Consider the following 18,958-nt stretch of genomic DNA (forward strand, 5'->3'; position numbering starts at 1 on the left):
TGGGTTTTAGCATGATCGATGATGTTTTTGTCTGCATCTAGTTCACCACTGAAATTTTATGAAGTGAATATTTGAGAAAACCTGGACCAAGTAAAATATGCAGGCCTATGATTTTATTATGATTTTAGAAAAATGTATTAGCATATATTTTTCCTGCTACTTTAAGCAATATGGCTATTTCAACTAGTACAAAAGTTTATTATTCTTCTAACAGTTTATGCTCATCTCAACTTAGTTTTCTCACAATGACATCAGTATTAGAGAAACTATATAACCTTTGTTCTTTGATGCTTATCATTCTTTGTTTTTTTCCATAAAGTTATCTCTTTTCTTTCCCTAGACTCCTCTGAGAGACATCAGTTTACCAGAATGTTTTCTGCAGCCACCTCCAATTCATTGGCAGACAAGCACTTATGGTTGTCCCTCTTCAATAGGCCTGCCCACAGTCGCTTCACCCGTGTACAAAGAGCCACCTGCCTTGTCACTCTACTCTACACCTTCATGTGTGTCAATGCCATATGGTATGGCCTTCTGAAACAAAAGACTGATCCTACTGACTTGTCATCTTTCAGCTGGGAGGAAGTTGTTGTAGGGCTTGTATCCAACATCGTCATGTTCCCAATCACTTTCTGTCTGATTTTGCTCTTCAGAAAGAGCAGGTCTAAGGTAAAGACTTTGTTTTTATTAAGATCAAAGTTATAACATTTCAGGGCTTCAGAAAGAGCAGGTCTAAGGTAAAGACTTTGTTTATAATAAGATCAAAGTTATAACATTTCCGGGCTTCAGAAAGAGCAGGTCTAAGGTAAAGACTTTGTTTTTAATAAGATCAAAGTTATAACATTTCAGGGCTTCAGAAAGAGCAGGTCTAAGGTAAAGACTTTGTTTTTAATAAGATCAAAGTTATAACATTTCAGGGCTTCAGAAAGAGCAGGTCTAAGGTAAAGACTTTGTTTTTATTAAGATCAAAGTTATAACATTTCAGTAAGTCAGATAAAGGCTCCAATGTATATGTAGGCTGATTATTGATAATCTGTCAAATTCATATGGCTTAGTGATACAGACTTTGACAATGAACCTGTAGATCTATAATTTTAGAAAGGTCAGCAGTGATTGGTCACATGGCTTGAATCTCTATCAGACAGTCAATCAGTTCCCTCAAGATTTAAAGCACATGAAAAATTCTTTGGTACAAAATAATTATATAGCCATAAAGATCAGATTTTACTTTTAAACCTATCTCCAGATAACAAAAATGTACAAAGAGGTACAGTGGTCAAAAGTTATATTAAACCTAACGTACAGGAAACTGCTCTGATTTGTACAGGCAGGCACACAGATTAATTAGATAAAAGATTTCTATTTATAGAACTCTGGTTTTGGCACATTAACAGATGCTATGAGGTAAAGGGTTAACATTGGGAGTATAAGTTCCACGATCTCTTGAATCCAGCAATTCCAGAAAAACTAGTTTCATCTCTCATGTCTGTATACCTTATAGATAAAAGGAAGGAACTCTTATCTCTTACATCCCTTTACCATTGCAAGGTGGCATTAGTTTAAGCTTTCAGTCAGTACAAATAAAATTGTCCTACATCGCCTCTTCAAATCCTTCTAGAATCTTTATGGTTCTGAGCCAGCCGTTGATAAACTGAGTTGAAATTTTGTGTTTCAGTGTAAACAATGGATTAACAACCACTGTTGTCATATTTTTGTGGATATATTTTCATATTTTTCTCAGTTTATGGCATTCATTTTTTCTGACCTGTAAAGTCACATGCAATATAACAAGACATATATGCATGCTATACTTTTTTAATTGGAAACAGTTGAATTTTATAATGTGTGATACATGGGGCATTATTGTTGATATTCATATTTCAGTTTTGTTTTTAATCTTTCTTGTCTTTTCAATAGCAGTGGTGACAAAATGTAATAATTGTTACAGGTACAAGGTCAGAAATGATAAACATCAGTCTTGCCTTGCATGTACCAAATTTACTTCTACAACACCATGTAACATTTGCAAGTTTTAGGATGTGGTCTTCTTGCCTCGGGAATGGCTTCAAGCAGACCAGTGGAAGATAAAAGTGAAGAATGTGTTGTGTTGAATCTTCAACTGAAATTATGTTCCCTCATCAGCATGGGAGGGATGCTTTGTTGGCATCATCTCCCTCCACCTGCCAAAGATGTCTAGGAAATGGTTGTCAGCTACCAATGCATCCAATCAGCTAGTGATAGATAATACAGTGTCACTATCACCATCCGAAGTACACCAGACCAATATCTTCATGGAGCTGATGAGGAGGAGATTGATCAATGAGTCTATAGTGCAGTTGCTTTCATTGGGGGGGGGGGGATAATTCGCCATCCTTCTTCATATTTGCATAGTAATTCTTTTGTTTGCCAGGAGAGCATCCTCTAATTGCTCAGCAATAGTGGCTTAGTGGTTACGGGAATATCCACCTTTACTTAGGTTGGCAGGTGGGCATAATTTCACCCCCCAAATCTGAATAAGATGGGCCTTTTTTTAGGATACATGGGGGTTTGATTCTGATTTTGCTGTCCATTTCATTGTATGCAGAACTTTATGAGGGCTAAGACAACTGGTCCATCTGTGTTGCCAGCTGACAAGCCTTCCAGCCAATTGCTGAGCGCTTCTTCAAGCCTGCAATCCAGCTGTCTTTTAGGTCTTTCATACATTCTTCATTTAAGCCGGCATCCAGTTCTCCTTTTGGCCTTATATACAGCTTATCTAAAAGGGAACTACTTTCCTACTCTTACCAAACATGCTAGGACTACTTAAGCAGATACGGAAGTGTTGCTGGATGTTGACCCTCCTCAAAGATAGCAGGAAAACTCCAATCTGATGAGTTATGAGAATCCCAGCATGGAAAGGACAAATTTTATTGAAGGCTGTGTGGAACAAATATATAGATGGCAGCAAACATTTCACCCTAGGAGGCAATTTAATAAGGGAGAAAGAAAACAATGTTCTCTTCCCCAAAACCTCCCAACAACTGCCATTGATGCATTAACCTCACTGCCCCCAGAGTTTTCCAGTCAGTGCCAGACCACTCCATGCCCATTAAAGTCATGTTTGGATCAGCCTTAATCCAAACAATGAATGGTTGATCCAAGTAGTTTTTGGAGGAACTACAGATTTTATTTATATAGACACATCCTCTTGTGTTCCCCTTCTACAATGGACATTGCAGCAGGTCCCATGAAGAATGCAATTTTAAAAGAAACAGTTGCTTTGTTACTTTCCAGATAGACAGTGGAAAGAGTTCATAGGCTGTACTCAATAGAATTTTATTTGTCTTTACCAGGTATGAGAAGCAAATAGCAAAATCAGGCCAGTGATACACCTCACTAACTTAAACAAATTTGCACTAGCATCAAAATTCAAGATGCTAAAGTCATGATCAGTATGTCCTTCCATCAAAAAGGACAAGTTCATAATCAGCCCCAGTCTGAATGTCCCAGTCCTTCCATCAAAAAGGACAAGTTCATAATCAGCCTCAGTCTGAATGATGTCCCAATCCTTCCATCAAAAAGGACAAGTTCTTAATCAGTCCCAGTCTGAATGTCCCAGTCCTTCCATCAAAAAGGACAAGTTCATAATCAGCCTCAGTCTAAATGATGTCCCAATCCTTCCATCAAAAAGGACAAGTTCTTAATCAGCCTCAGTCTGAATGATGTCCCAATCCTTCCATCAAAAAGGACAAGTTCTTAATCAGCCCCAGTCTGAATGTCCCAGTCCTTCCATCAAAAAGGACAAGTTCTTAATCAGCCTCAGTCTGAATGATATCCCAATCCATCCATCTCTACACAAGTGTATTTGATTTGCATGCTATTACCATTTCCATTCTCTACCTTTTGGACTAAAATCTCAGCCCATGGTTATTTACAAAATTAGTCATCTGCATCAGCTCCTTGTCTAGGACCTACTTGTTGATAGGGACTTTGGCATATTAGGGTGATATTCATTTGCTAAATGTAAGGAACAGTCTTATCTCATTTTTACTCACATGGGGTTTGGAATTGGGAAACGTTGGATCTTGTCCACTTAACACATCGCCCATCTTAGTATGGAATTTCTGATCCATTTCAATCTTGTACTTCTCTCTCTTTTTCACATTATTAAATAAACAAATTATGAAACACTCAAGGTGAATTTCAGATAGAAAGCTGGTTTATGCAGAGAGTTTTTGCAACTCCTAAGCTTATTAAGCACAGTAGAGGATTTGATTCTCCTATGCTGTCTCTATGTACTATGTACAGATGGTATTGCTTGCTCAAATGCACACATTTTCCTGTTTCTTTCAGCACATCTCCACCCCATCCAAGTTAAAACGATTCCTGCATTAGTGGTATAACAAGCTATAGCCAAAAGTAGGAATTTTGCTGGAGAATTCTGAACCAGATGTTAGAATTTCTAGAGATGGAAGTTTGAGGTGGGTGGGTAGGGCTAGTCTGTTGCCTCACCCCATGGTGAACGACAACTGGAGCCCACAGGAGAAAACTCTTGATATAAACCTCTTGTTCATGGTGGGAAAGTGATTCTCATACAGTAGGACAATTCTTTGTGATTGCTTACCTCTTATAATGGTGGATTAAATCACCTAACTTGTGTTATCTGAGCTAGGAATTTTTATGCTGGTGCTCCTTGCACAAGATAATGATCCAGGTCAGACACATCCCTGGCAGACTGAATTTATTGACACATGGTCTGTCGGGAAGGGTCAAACTCTGAACAGTCAATGGTGCTTTCATCCATCAGCTTTTGGTGGATTGCACATTTTGGAGACATCCAACAATAAATCTCTGTGTGATGAGGTGGAATAAAAAACTGCCCACCTTTTTCTCTCATGTCCACGACCCAGAATCCTAAGGGAATGGATGCTTTGGCAGTTAGGTTGGATGGGATTTGGGGCTATGCTTTTCCTGCAACTGTTCTGACTCCAAGAATCCTTAAGAAAATCAGGGACCAGTATTACAAAGTTGTTCTGGTGGACTCAGATGGGACAAGTTATGGGTTAACAATCTGCTTGAAATAGTGGTAGATGTCTGCTGGAATATCCTGTCAAACTTCAATATGCTCTGACAGTCCCACTCACAGGTGTTGCATTTCTGTCCAGACAGGCTTCTTCTTCATGCTTCTGACAGTCCCACTCACAGGTGTTGCATTCTAGTCCAGACAGGTTTCTTCTTCATGCCTGTGACAGTCCCACTCACAGGTGTTGCATTTCTGTCCACACAGGCTTCTTCTTCATGCCTGAGACAGTCCCACTCACAGGTGTTGCATTCTAGTCCAGACAGGTTTCTTCTTCATGCCTGTGACAGTCCCACTCACAGGTGTTGCATTCCTGTCTAGACAGGCTACTTCTTCATGCTTCTGACAGTCCCACTCACAGGTGTTGCATTCCAGTCCAGACAGGCTTCTTCTTCATGCCTGTGACAGTCCTACTCACAGGTGTTGCATTCCTGTCTAGACAGGCTATTTCTTCATGCCTGGCTCTTGTAAGGAGAGCTTTGCATAGAAAGTAGTTTCAGCCTTTATATGTGGAGAGAATCTTGTGAACAAGAAGGCCCTAAACTTTCAATGCCAATAAAGGGAGGCAGCAGGTATTCAGGGACTGGTGCAAAGACCATAGTATCATCCCTTTGAATGCCCTGATATCTCCAGTGACTAACTTGTTTTCTCAGGCTGCTCAAGAAGAAAAAGTTAACTTCATTTACTATTGCTCCAAGATTTCTGAATATTCATGTATCATTGTAGTGTAAATATAGGTTGTAACCTGGATTGGTCAGACCGGTAGGCCAGCTTTGACCAGAAATAGGTCTAAAACACTGACCCTGTTTCCAAATGTTTTTTTGTGTGCAGGTTTTGACTTTGTTTAACTTAATGAAGTCGGGACCCTAATCTAAAGCCTTTTTGAAGCTACTATCTTCCAAGATATGCTTTCTGATAGTAATATCCTTGGCATGCAGAGTGAGTGAGTTGTCTGACTCATCAGAGGACCTGAACTATCTCCAGCTCAGATTGGATGGTCTTGCATGGTATTAATAATGCAATTAGGTTTCATGGCTAAGAAATAGTTACTGTTTGTGGGCATTCAAATGGACATTTTCCAGTCTCTTTCCACAGTTAGCATGTTGAGAGGGGCAGCTAACCAGTCCATGCTCTCAGAATTTATTTGAAAAGCATAGAGAAGAACTATGGGTCTTAAAAAAGTATTTTTCTGGCCATCAAAGCAGATAATGAAATGTAATTAACTCGTGAAACCTTTGCCTTGTGAGTTAAAAGGTTAATATGTTTGGTATATTTTGAATTATATCTGGACCGTATTGACTTGTGGGGACTTCTGCTCATGAAATGAAAGCAATTTCAATAAGGATCTCATCTGTGGCAGCGTTTTGATCAGAGTCAGAATGGAAGCTGTTAAGATCTAACAAGATGTGACTTGAGTTTGGTGGGTCCTGTTACTGCAACCCGAAAGGCCATTAGACCCTTTTGAGGTTAGCACATCTTCGTCTCAGAAATGGGTATAGGGTATTCACTGGATTTGCCCATGTTTTCTTTGCTGAAGAAGGAACGGTCATTATTTATCATTATTTGTGTGTTGTGGTCCCAGGTCATGTGAACATCTGTTGTGCAGCCATTTTATTATTATCTAACAGTTTACCCTTCTTATAGGGAGTTCAGACATTTTTCCCTTGAATGAGGCCTGTGATAGATGTTGGATGTTTCTCCTCTTTTTACCTATTTCCTAATGTTAAGGTGATTGGGGAACATATTTAAAGCAGAAAGCAAACTTTTTGTAAAATATGTTTCTTAGAGATTACTTACTCTGGAGTCACGTAATTCAAGAGGTAGTTGGAGTTATATTCTTAGCATTAATGTGATCATTGAAGAAACATAATTTGATATTTTAAAAATTGCTGTCTTTGAAAAATATGGCCATGTAAGGATAGGAAATGTATACTTTTTTGCAAGGGTATTAGTGCTGAAGGATATCTTGGAACTAATTGATTTATAGCTAATGTTCCTATTTATCATACTATATTTAACTTAAAGCTCAGAATAAATGGAACATGAATACTGCTCCAAAAACTGCCTTTGAAACCTTTAGCTTTTATTTTGAAACTCACAATTTCTTCGACTTTTGTGAAGGCTCTTTTGTTGTCATGAAAACAATTTGTTTTAAAATGTCTCTTAAAATGTGAAGATTTTCAGACCTTGTATGTACAGTCTATAAAAAAGTGTGTTTTTATTCCAGTCATCTCTTTTTGATCATGGCACAAAACCAATGACTGCCCAGACTATTGAGATTGACAACATGTGTGATGCTTCACAAGCTGGAGACTCCTTTCGAGGGGAACAACTTATTCCATATGACCTAGAAAGGGAGAGCACTGTTGATTCCTATGATATTATGGTAAGCTGCTATATATGTATTTTTTTTTTTTTTTGATGTAATATTGGTCATGTTTGGCTTATTGTCAGCCAACTCCTTTTGTTCATAGTCAGCCTTTGCCAAATATAGCATACTTGGTCCAGAATTAATTTTGTCCTTCTGAGAAGAAGGAAAAAAATCATTTTTCATTGTAGAATCTAAATTGGATTTGTTTTTCTTCTCAAAAATAAATGTGGAAAATAAAATTAGGCTTAGAAAACAACATACTTTCTAAATTTAAGTACAAAAATATCACATTTAAATTTTGTTGAATTTTACATTAATAACAATGATTGATAGTGTATTTGGCATCGACTGATAATCTGTTAGGCATTGATTGATGATTAATAGTCTGTTAGGCTTTGATTGATGATTAATAGTCTGTTAGGCTTTGATTGATGATTGATAGTCTGTTAGGCTTTGATTGATGATTGATAGTCTGTTAGGCATTGATCAGTGATTGATAGTCTGTTAGGCATTGACTGATGATTGATAGTCTGTTAGGCATTGATTGCTGATTGATAGTCTGTTAGGCTTTGACTGATGCTTGATAGTGTTTTGGTCAATGATTGATGATCGATAGTCAGTTAGGCATTGACTGATGATTGATAGTCTGTTAGGCATTTATTGATGATTGATAGTCTGTTAGGCTTTGACTGATGCTTGATAGTGTTTTGGACAATGATTGATAGTTTGGCAGTGGTTTGAGTTTGATAGCCTATTTGGCATTGATCGATGATTGATAGTCTGGCAATGATTGATGATTTATTGATGATTGATAGCCTATTTGGTGATGGTTGATGACTAATAGTGTTTTAGTCATTGATTCATGATTGATAATATTTTGGTTATTGATTGATTATTGATAGTGTTTTGGGCATTGATTGATGATTGATTGTTTGGCACTGATTGATGACTGATTGATGATTGATAGTCTGTTGGACATTGATGATTGATAGTCTGTTTGGAATTGATTGATGATTGATAATCTATTTGGTATTGATATCAATATCATTAGCTGGGAACAGAGCTTTAGACCCAAACAGAAAAACATGTTATCACTAGAAATTCTTATTTTCATTTTCATTTATTATCATCAAAACTAAATTTTTATGACTATTTGATGGGGATTAAATAATAATGTTTGTGGTACAAAACTTTCAGCCAACATCAAGTCTTCACAGAACAAAAGCTGGGAAAATAAGACGTGAAGGAACTGATGACAGTCTGGCCAGCTCCACTGGGGCAGGTGCAAGGCCAAAGGTAAGTAGTGCAGTCTTTTTACTTTCCAGCTCATTATTTTCTTGACCGAGGGATTTTTTTGTATTGGGTTCTAAGTAGCCAATGATTGGTCCATGTCCCCTTAAAATATATTTAAAAATCTTACAGAATTTCTTATTTCAGCAATTTAATTCTGAAAAATCTCTCCCAATTAGTCAGTTTCTTTCTTCTGACATGATTGATCTAGGCCTCATTCCCAAGCAAAAGAATCTCTAGTTCAAATACAGTTTTATGATGCCGATTTACCTTTCAAAAAAGAAAAATAGACTTTTTGAAGTTAAATTTGTTTCCTACTAAGAAATTGTACGTTCTTATTTCATCACAATCATTATTTGTTGAAGTAAGCTAATAAGTGGTTATTAACGTATTTTGATTTTCAATTTATGTTCTGCCTTAAGGACATAGGATGGTCATCATTTATCTTTAATGGCCAGTTGTCCTTAAGTCTTATAAATGCTGTGATTGCTTGACATGATAAAAAGTACTAAAAATCTGGATATAATCTTGTAAAGAAATATTGTTTTTCATAAACAGTAAGCATACACGTACATGTATGAATCCAAGCAATACAAGAGTCATGTTTGGTCCAAGCATTATCAGCAACTGGGAAGACATTTACAGCGGTAATGGTTGTGTTGTAGTTGCTGAATGTGTCAGTGTGAGTGAAATTGTGATATTTGCAACTAAACATTCATTTGTGAGTGAAAAATCTCAAATATTCACCATTTGGCAACACTAAGAATGATACTACAACCATGGCAACACAAAGAATCATGCTACAACAATGGCTACACTAAGAATCGTACTGCAACCATGGCAACACTAAGAATCATATTACAGCACTTGAAAATGATATCAGCAGTTTCTAATGACAGGTATACCAAGTTTTATGCTGAAAACAGAATGTGGCTTAATTCACAGCATAAACCCTTCTAAACTGTGAGACTGTCAGTTCATTACATTAAGTGTTCATCGTCACGTGTGACAAGTCCGACTCCCAGCCTACAAAAAGAGTCCTAGTAAGTGACATGTATAAGACCAGTAACCAGTTTATTTAAGATACGGCCTGTGCAGTTAATCTCAGCTGCTTGTATGGATTCATAAAAATGAGGACATGAAAATTGAAAAATTACTGCTGGCAGAAAAATTAGTTTTTTGATCTACAAAGAACATGGATATGGCTAAGTCTTTATAATATAGCTGCTTTTAACAAAAGGTGAAGGTAAACACACTTTATATGTGAATTTGAGGGCATGTGAAACAGCTTGCAGAAAGATGGTTTCGAAGCTCCCAAATACTGAATTTCAGTGATGCCATGGGTTGAAGATGGCCAACATATCTATAGCACTATTGATTAAAAAAAACAAATTTTTTTTATATATAAATACTCTTTAATTGACTACGGCTAAATATGTCACTTATTGTCATCTTCCAACGTTAATTTTTCTTCTTAATTGTTTTTTGTTGCCCATGATTATATTGACCAGAATATTATGGCATGGCGGGCAAAAAATAAAAAAATTTGCTAAAAGGTTCATAATGGTTGCCCTTCACTTCTAAAGTTTGAAAGGTTCTTGGAGCTATGAATGTTGATATTTCATCAGACAGTGCTGGATTAACTTTGTTGAATACCCCATTCATTTGATTTCTTTGCCAATTACTGTGAGAACTAGAATATGATGACCTAAAAGCTTGAATTGTCACTCAAATTTTCAAGGAGTTTGCCCATGACTAATAAAGTTTGAAAGATGCTTGAAGCTCAGAATGTTTATATTTTATGTGAGAGTTCTGGTTAAATTTTATGAAATTTCATATATTAACAATGTAAAGCAATATGCAGACATGACACTGTGTTCAATTGAACCTTGCTGTTAAACATGTAATTCTTCCAGCCTCAGACACTGCCAAGATCAAAACCAATGTGGAGCCATGATGCCATCTTGAAGTGGCCAGAGAAGATGCCATCATTTATGGAGGATGCAGATTCCAGACCATCAACAGGAGCTACTGTCACAGATACTCCCACTACTAGTACCACCACCACCATTAATGTCAAGCAGCCACCCACCAAAGCAGGTGGTGCCAGCAATGGCACTAGAAAAGTAAGTTTGGTAACAATCCAGAGTAAAGTACAGTTGTATTATGTAATTTGATATTTCATATATATTTTTGTAAGTTTCATTGCTATAGTATGCTATTTAAAGATGCATCTGTTCATATGTATGTAATAGAACAAGAACCCAACAGACAACTTCAGATCAATAAACATGATGTTTGCCCTTTAAACCAAAAACATTTTGCTCATGTAGACTGATATTGCCTGAGATTTTATTCCATCTCATTTCAGATTGTGTTTCTTCTCTTTGTCTTAATTTCATTACTTTTCTACAGAAATTGTAATAAAGCAGTCAGATATGGTTTTGTCTTTCTATTTGTGTGCCTAATAGATACATGTATTTTGTCAACATTCATTGATATTGTTTTCCTACATTATAACCATCCTGTTACCAACACTCTTTCTGAATGGATGGTTTTTATTAACAGGCAGTTTTCATTAAAAGAATTATTATTATGTCTGGTTGTCCCTAAATGGAAATGGTGCACATCAGACATGCCCTCGGACATACAGTATCTTGCAAAACTTTTCACTACTCATACTGAATAGGTGGTAATTATGACAGGGGTTTTCACTACTCATACTGAATGGATGTTAATTATGACATGGGTTTTCACTACTCATACTGAATGGGTGGTAATTATGACATAGGTTTTCACTACTCATACGGAATGGTTGGTAATATTGACATGGGTTGTCACTAATCATACTAAATGGGTGGTAATATTAATGTGGGTTTTCACTACATATACTAAATGGGTGATCATGTTGACATGGGTTTTCACAAATCATACTAAATGGGTGGTAATATTGACATGGGTTTTCACAAATCATACTAAATGGGTGGTAATACTGACATTGGTTTTCACTACTCAGTACTCATACTGGATGGGTGGTAATATTGACAAGGGTTTTCACTAAAAGACTTCATATGCTGTTTGTTTGGATCTATAACAAAAATGGCATTGGAGATACAGTATGGCTGCCCTGGTGGCTATCTTTGAAAAACAATTAACTACTCCTGAATGGATGGTTTTATTGAGGTGGGGTTTGCACTAAATGACTTCTTCCGATGTCTTGTTTATCAGAAGTGAGAATGTTGTTATATGTGTCTGGTTCCAATGAAAATGGTCATCCAATCTCCAAAATGGCATTATAGCCCTCTTGGAAGCCTTGTTATCACTACTCTTACATGAATGATGGCACTGATGTAGGGTTTTCATTAAAACTACTTCTTGCAATATTTGATTGGTTCCAAATGAAAATAATACAGATGTGATCACCAACTGTACTTTTGTGAAGTTATGGAAAACAGAATTGACCTTGAGGTCAAGTAAATGGTCTTGCATTGTGTATTTCACTGAACTTATCAACACAGTTACTTTTACATATACAGATAATTTGATAAGACTGTGCATTTACTTGCATTGCAATAAAGACAGTGATAGCCAGTGCTCTGATGTTGATTTTAAGGTCAAAGTTCTTAACTTAGGTTTAAAGCTGTACTGAATTGTAAGTATAATAACACAGACATATATGAATGGATGTTTATGAAACCCAGCTTATGGATATATACTGAAGAATACCTTGAATGATCCCACTAAATAACTTGTTTTTTTCCAACAAAAAAATATTTAGATTTTTACCAAAGTTAAATTGTGATATATCTTGACATTTTGACTGTTGGAGAAAAGTTCAATGACCTTTGAGCCATGATATTGGGTTCAGGGTCAGAGGGCATGATAAAGAATTTGGTGGTGCACTTTCAGATATCTTGTAAATATTTGTAACCATAACATGCAGAAATAGTTTTATTAGCAAATTTGGAACATCTGAGTTTCTCATGAATATCAAAGATGGTTTCAGGACACAGATAAACAGAAGAAATTCCTGGAAATTCCTTTTTGTCCAGTGGAGCATTGATAATGAGATTCCAGTTGTAAAATACACCACTTGAACCACAACAAAAACATGCTGTGGAAAAGTACATTGATCACTGTTAACAAGAATTTTTATACCTTAGACATGTATTGTTTCATATGCTAGTACATATTTGTGGCAATCTGTCTTCTACATGACAGATTTGCTTTCTGCTCAGAATATTTTTAATATTTTGAAGTACTTCCTGAATGTCTACTTTTTGAAGGACATTAAAGACAGAAACTAAATTTGAAATGGATCAGGGCATAAGATTGAGTAAACCTAATTCTAGTTTGAGTTTAAATTTTGAAGGGCAATCTTTGAGGAGGTAATACATCTTTTTATATGTCCCAGTCATATCTTTAGAGGGGGAATAAAGTACTGCCCATCATTCCATCCATTCATGTCACATTATGTCACGTCCATTATAAATTTCATTTTTGCTCAATAGCTTTTGATGGACTTGATGGGTTAAAACTGAATTTGGTATGTGTCGTTGTGCAAAGAAGACGTGACCCTGATTGACTTTGAACTTTTCCTTTCAGTTGCATCAGAAATATTGTGTCTGCATAAAATAAAGTTTCATGGACTAAAACCAAATAACTTTTCATGGACTAAAACTAAATTTGTTTTGAAGCTATACATCAAGAAGACCATTTTCTTGTTGATTTTCACCATTTTCCAACACAAATGTTCAGAGTTCTCACCCCAGTTTCAGAATTAAAACTGAGCCCTTTAATTGTATCAGATTGTTGTCAAAATCCATGTCATATTAACTCATTTCTAGTTGGCTTCAAAGTTTGCCTGTGTATCTTAAATTATGCATCCACATTACAGTAATCTGTGCTTACTGAATACATTTTTACTTTGGACACATAACTTGTTGATCATAGCAAGGGATAACTGTGATACTGCAATGGAAAATGAAAGTGGTTGTTAATTTTTTTTAGACTGAAGGGAAGTCTGGGTCAGAAGATCTACTATCATACCTTGACCAGATGGAAACAGAACTCAAAGACAAAGAATATAAGGCCTCTGTCAAGAGAACTGGCTCCACCAAGCAGCCTGTTTCTGTCAGGTTAGTTTCCATCCCTTCACACAGACAAACACACAGAACACTGTGACTTTGTAAAACAAACCACACAAAACTCTTAATCTGCAATATTCTGCATTTTTGACATTTTCTCTATGATGAATAGGTGTAGATGTTTTAAACATTGGGGGTGGAGGAGAGTTTTGACATTTTCTCCATGATGAATAGGTGTAGATGTTTGAAACATTGGGGGTGGGGGAGAGTTCTGACATTTTCTCCATGATGAATAGGTGTAGATTGTTTGAAACATTGGGGCAGGGGAGAGTTTTGTAAATCTCATCACATAGTCGGCACTTCATAAATTTTATAAAACAGGTATTTGCAAATTTGGGAAGAGAATATAGCTTGAAAGTCAGTGCAAGATCTGAAAGGAATATTTACAACAATTAAATACACAGTTGATTGTATCTTCTTCTAGTTAGTATCAAGATGTACAGACCAAAAGGTGCATATAAACATCTGTGCATACAATGCAACTTTCTTATCTCTGTTGGCTATACTGTTGCCCTCTGCTAAAGTATGACCTAGGTGACATTAGCAGCCTGAAGAGAATGTAAAATCAAACTTCTAAGAGACTGATTTAAAGTTATATTGCTACAGGATGTTAGATGAACTGTAGGTTGAGTTATTTATTTTGTGTCAGGTTCCCAAGGACTAAATCATAATGAATGTCTGCTACTGTAATTTGAGTTAAGAAAGCAAGGACTTTCTCCCATCCCACCCCCCCACCAAGACGAGATGAAACTTTAAATGCTTTTATTAGAATATTGTGAAAACTATTATTTCAATTTTGTTATATTCATGTTGTTCAGAACTGAAACTAAACTGTTTTTGAGTATGTTTGTACAACAAATCTCTCTCTCTCTCTTTCTCTCATATATTGGTTGGACCATATTTTATTTTGATCAAGAGGTGCAAAAGGAAAAATGTGATGGAATACATATGCATCCTTCTCTCTGTATTTCTCATCCCCTCCACCTCCACCCCCACACCCAAAAAATGCATTTTAGTATTAATGATGCAGTTTCCCTATTGCTGGTTATCTGAGATAGCATACAGTGATACTTTTAATAATAATGAAACCGGAAGTTATTATCATTTAATTCCACTCAGCATTGTGAGTTTTATCCTATCTGTAACTCAATACATTTTTGAATCGGCATCATTATATGTAGCTAAAAGTATATAATACATTTAAAATACTTCTTGTGAAACAAATTAGGTACATTAAGTTACATTAATGTTCCTGACTGGAAAAGTTACTGAGTTACAGGTAGGATAAAATCGCAATGATGTGTGGAATGAAGTGAAAAACATAATCAGAGGTGTTGATCTGGCCTCGTCTTATACTCAGCATTGACTTATATAAGGATGAAGATGGAAAGTTTGCCAAATTTGCTGATTCACCGTATACCCCACATCAACTTATAGGCCAGCAAATATGGTAAATTGAATTCTATTACAGACGTGTCTCAGCTGATAAGTCCAGCCATTGGGGGAGTCTGGAGGATATATTGAATTCTGATGATGAGTCCACATCAGGGAGCCATAGTAAAAGGCTAAAGAAGCGAGAATCCAGAAGCACTCTTAGTTCTGCAGCCAGTAAACCCTCCACCAATCAAAGTCAGAGAAACTTCAACCCCAGGGAAGAACCAAGCATTAACCAAGAGAGGTAATCAATTCTGACTCTGTTTTACTAAATGTCAGATTACACAAAGTGTAGTCTACATTATTTTTTGTATGTTGTTGTTTTGGGTTTAATGCCATTTTCAGTGTCTGATATAGGCTATACATGGTGGCCAGTATAATTGGCAGAGGAAGAACATGGGGAAAACCCCAGTAATGATCACTGACCCACATGAAGCTGCTGACAAGATTTCTCACATAATGAAATGGGCCAAGCTCAAGACTTGAACAAACATGGACAGAGATGAGATGGTAGTGATTGGTAAAGGCAAGTGCTTTAGACCACTCGGTCTCCCGTGGCCACCATTTTTATATATAACAATGATTACTTATGTCTTTTTTTTCAGTTCACAAGTTTTGTGTTTAGGTAATATTTCAAGTACTGTGGTAGGATATTTGTGTTTCACATTAAAACATTTCCTGTTTTTTTTAATGTAAAAGAGAGGTATCTCATATTTCCAGTGTCATTTGCAACATGTTTTACATTCTTTGTTATTTTGACCAACAAGATGACCATGCTATAATTTAATCAACAAACAGACCCCGATCTTTTGCTGCTTTTTATTTACTTTTGACATTTCTGCTTTACCTAAAATTTTGCACGATAGCTTTCAAAAAAGATGTATTTAATAATGACTTGCATTTAAAGCAGTGACATTATATTTATAAAGAAATTGTTCATTCACTCAACTTGATTTGAATGGAGAGAGCAATGTTATTTATTTAAATTAATTATATATATTAATTGTTGAAGTTCACTCAGCTGAGGCAGTAAAAGCAAATGATTGACATGTTATTCATTGATAGGTATTTATTTTCAAATTCAGTAATTTTATTTATTTTCCACTCAGTACTGATTAGCTGAACCTGTTCATGATTCAAAGTTTAGAAATATCAGTCCAGAATCATAATTTAGAGTGTAGAAATGTCATACATGAATCATAATTTAGAGTGTAGAAATGTCAGACATGAATCATAAATTAGAGTGTAGAAATGTCGTACATGAATCGTAATTTAGAGTGTAGAAATGTCATACATGAATCATAATTTAGAGTGTAGAAATGTCAGATATGAATCATAATTTAGAGTGTAGAAATGTCATACATGAATCATAATTTAGAGTAGAAATGTCAGACATGAATCATAATTTAGAGTGTAGAAATGTCATACATGAATCATAATTTAGTGTAGAAATGTCATACATGAATCATAATTTAGAGTAGAAATGTCAGACATGAATCATAATTTAGAGTAGAAATGTCATACATGAATCATAATTTAGAGTGTAGAAATGTCAGATATGAATCATAATTTAGAGCGTAGAAATGTCATACATTAATCTTAATTCAGAGTATAGAAATGTCAGTCCTGAATCATGATTCAGAGTATAGAAATATCAGACCAGAATCATAATTTAAAGTGTAGAAATATCAGTCCAGAATCATAATTTAGAGTTTAGAAATATCAGTCCAGAATCATAATTCAGAGTTTAGAAATATCAGTCCAGAATTTTTTTAAAAATCATTATTTTGTGTTAGTTGATCATCAGGAGCAATCATTGGACTAAGTCATGCTGCAAGATAATCCCTTCTACTCATATGGAATGCATTTGGTGGAACTTTAAAACAGGCCGAGTTAGAATTAAACATGGAGTAGCTGAGGTAGCACATTGCTACCTGCTTTTTATCTGGTTATGGAATCGCTTATCAAGAGGCAAAAGTGTTACTGGAGATTCTTTTTTCTAAAAATGTTTTGATGTCAAACATTTTCTATCACATTTTTTTGCTCCAAGAAGCGAATTGATAAATTTGGTAGCAAGTATGCCACTTGCTTCCATGTATTTTTTAACAAAGATGGCTGTATGCTTGAAATATTGTATGCTTTAACTCCACTTACAGTATCTTTATTAATATGGTCAATATTTATTGTAACAGAAATGGACAGTCTCGCTGGCCAGTGTCTCGCCAATCTGTTACCACTATCAGCAGTGCCAATGGAGAGTCCTTATTTTATAGAGATAACACAGGCCAGAGCTTTACTGGAGCCCTTAAACGTGAGTAAATCCATTATATTATGTGAAAGATGGTGTAGGAGAGAGAGCATTTTCTATTACTTCAGAATTTCTGTGGGAGCATTGAGTTTGTTTCCTAGTTTTCTAACATTATATTCACTCTTTAAAAAATAACAACAGTTTACCTCACAGTTTGCATTGCAGTGGTATGATAGCTTATTGTTTTCCTTCTGTTTTGCTTCTTTTTCTTTATTAAAACAACCGAATGTTCAAATTGTTGTTCGCTCTTTAAATAATTCAGTAAACTAATTTCTCTGAATCAATTGATTAAAAATTAACTTCATAGAAAAATCTTAAATGTTTCAGCTGGCTATGTTAGCCGCTTTAACATGGAGGAGCCAGTTCTGTACCACAAACCCAAGAATGGATGCACCTTGCCACACTGGTGTGTTTATCTGGCCTATGCCCTGTGTTTCCTGCTTAGTGTCGTATCCATTGCATTGGTTATACTATACTGCTACAACTTTGGCTATGACCGAGCCGTTAAATGGGTGCTAGCATTCATCTTTGCTCTTCTGCTGTCCGTCTTCCTGTTTGAACCTCTTAAGGTGAGTCAAGATTTTATTGCTTTAGTCCAACCATATCTTAAATACTTATTACATTTGGTATATCTTTGCCCCATTTTAAGTTGATTAAAGCAAAGTATATACATTAAGCAACATTTATCAGCAGTATGATATTTTGATAAAAAGGATCTAAAATATCACTAAATTATTTTGAAGTACCATGTTATTGGTTGGTTTGAATGAGACTGGTTTTATTGTTTCATTAATTCCATCAAAAGTAGTTTTCATTTTGGTTTGCTGGTGTTATTTTTTTCCAATTTTTCAAATGATCTAAAGTTAGAAAAATACATTTATGTAAGTTTCTTTAATAAGTTCTGCTTATTTTGTAATCCTTAATTAGTATTTTGAATAAGTTAAGTTTATCAAAAGATACATTTTCATGATTTTTGATTATTCAGGCAATGGGTTTTGCTCTGTACATGGCATTATGTTCTAAGAAAGTCGAACTGGATGAAGAGGAGGACATCATTGATATTGAACCTTCTCTTGACAACACCAATGAAAAATTCAAGGTAAGACACAGTAAGATTATTGAACTTCTTTTTTGCTCCACCACATCTGTGCTAGAACACAGTGTTACCCTTGTCCATCCATTTGGCAGTCACACCTTGGTCAAAATTGGCATTCGGATCATTTCAAAGAATGTGGTGGAACATCCATGTTTCATGAACACATTTCTAATTGGGGCCCACTCAATGAAATCTGCAGTCATAAGGATGTCCATTAATCCAGTGTCCTTTCATCCATCAGGAATTTAGTTTCCAC

The 18,958-nt window shown here is 35.7% G+C and overlaps 1 protein-coding gene across 1 annotated transcript in view; it reads left to right on the plus strand.

Moving 5' to 3' along the window:
* LOC149806015 (polycystin-1-like) overlaps positions 1-18,958 on the plus strand; it is an 87,562-nt gene that overhangs the window by 42,641 nt on the left and 25,963 nt on the right. Inside the window, exons 18-26 of the mRNA XM_089934985.1 lie at positions 341-666; positions 7,284-7,442; positions 8,625-8,723; positions 10,634-10,843; positions 13,728-13,855; positions 15,336-15,542; positions 17,491-17,609; positions 17,934-18,175; positions 18,592-18,705. Of these exons, the coding sequence (XP_089791111.1) occupies positions 341-666; positions 7,284-7,442; positions 8,625-8,723; positions 10,634-10,843; positions 13,728-13,855; positions 15,336-15,542; positions 17,491-17,609; positions 17,934-18,175; positions 18,592-18,705 (1,604 nt within the window). The remainder of the gene's footprint in view (positions 1-340; positions 667-7,283; positions 7,443-8,624; positions 8,724-10,633; positions 10,844-13,727; positions 13,856-15,335; positions 15,543-17,490; positions 17,610-17,933; positions 18,176-18,591; positions 18,706-18,958) is intronic.

Source organism: Sinohyriopsis cumingii, chromosome 2, assembly GCF_028554795.1.
Source record: "Sinohyriopsis cumingii isolate HCF-2022 chromosome 2, ASM2855479v2, whole genome shotgun sequence".
Lineage (NCBI taxonomy): Eukaryota > Metazoa > Mollusca > Bivalvia > Unionida > Unionidae > Sinohyriopsis > Sinohyriopsis cumingii.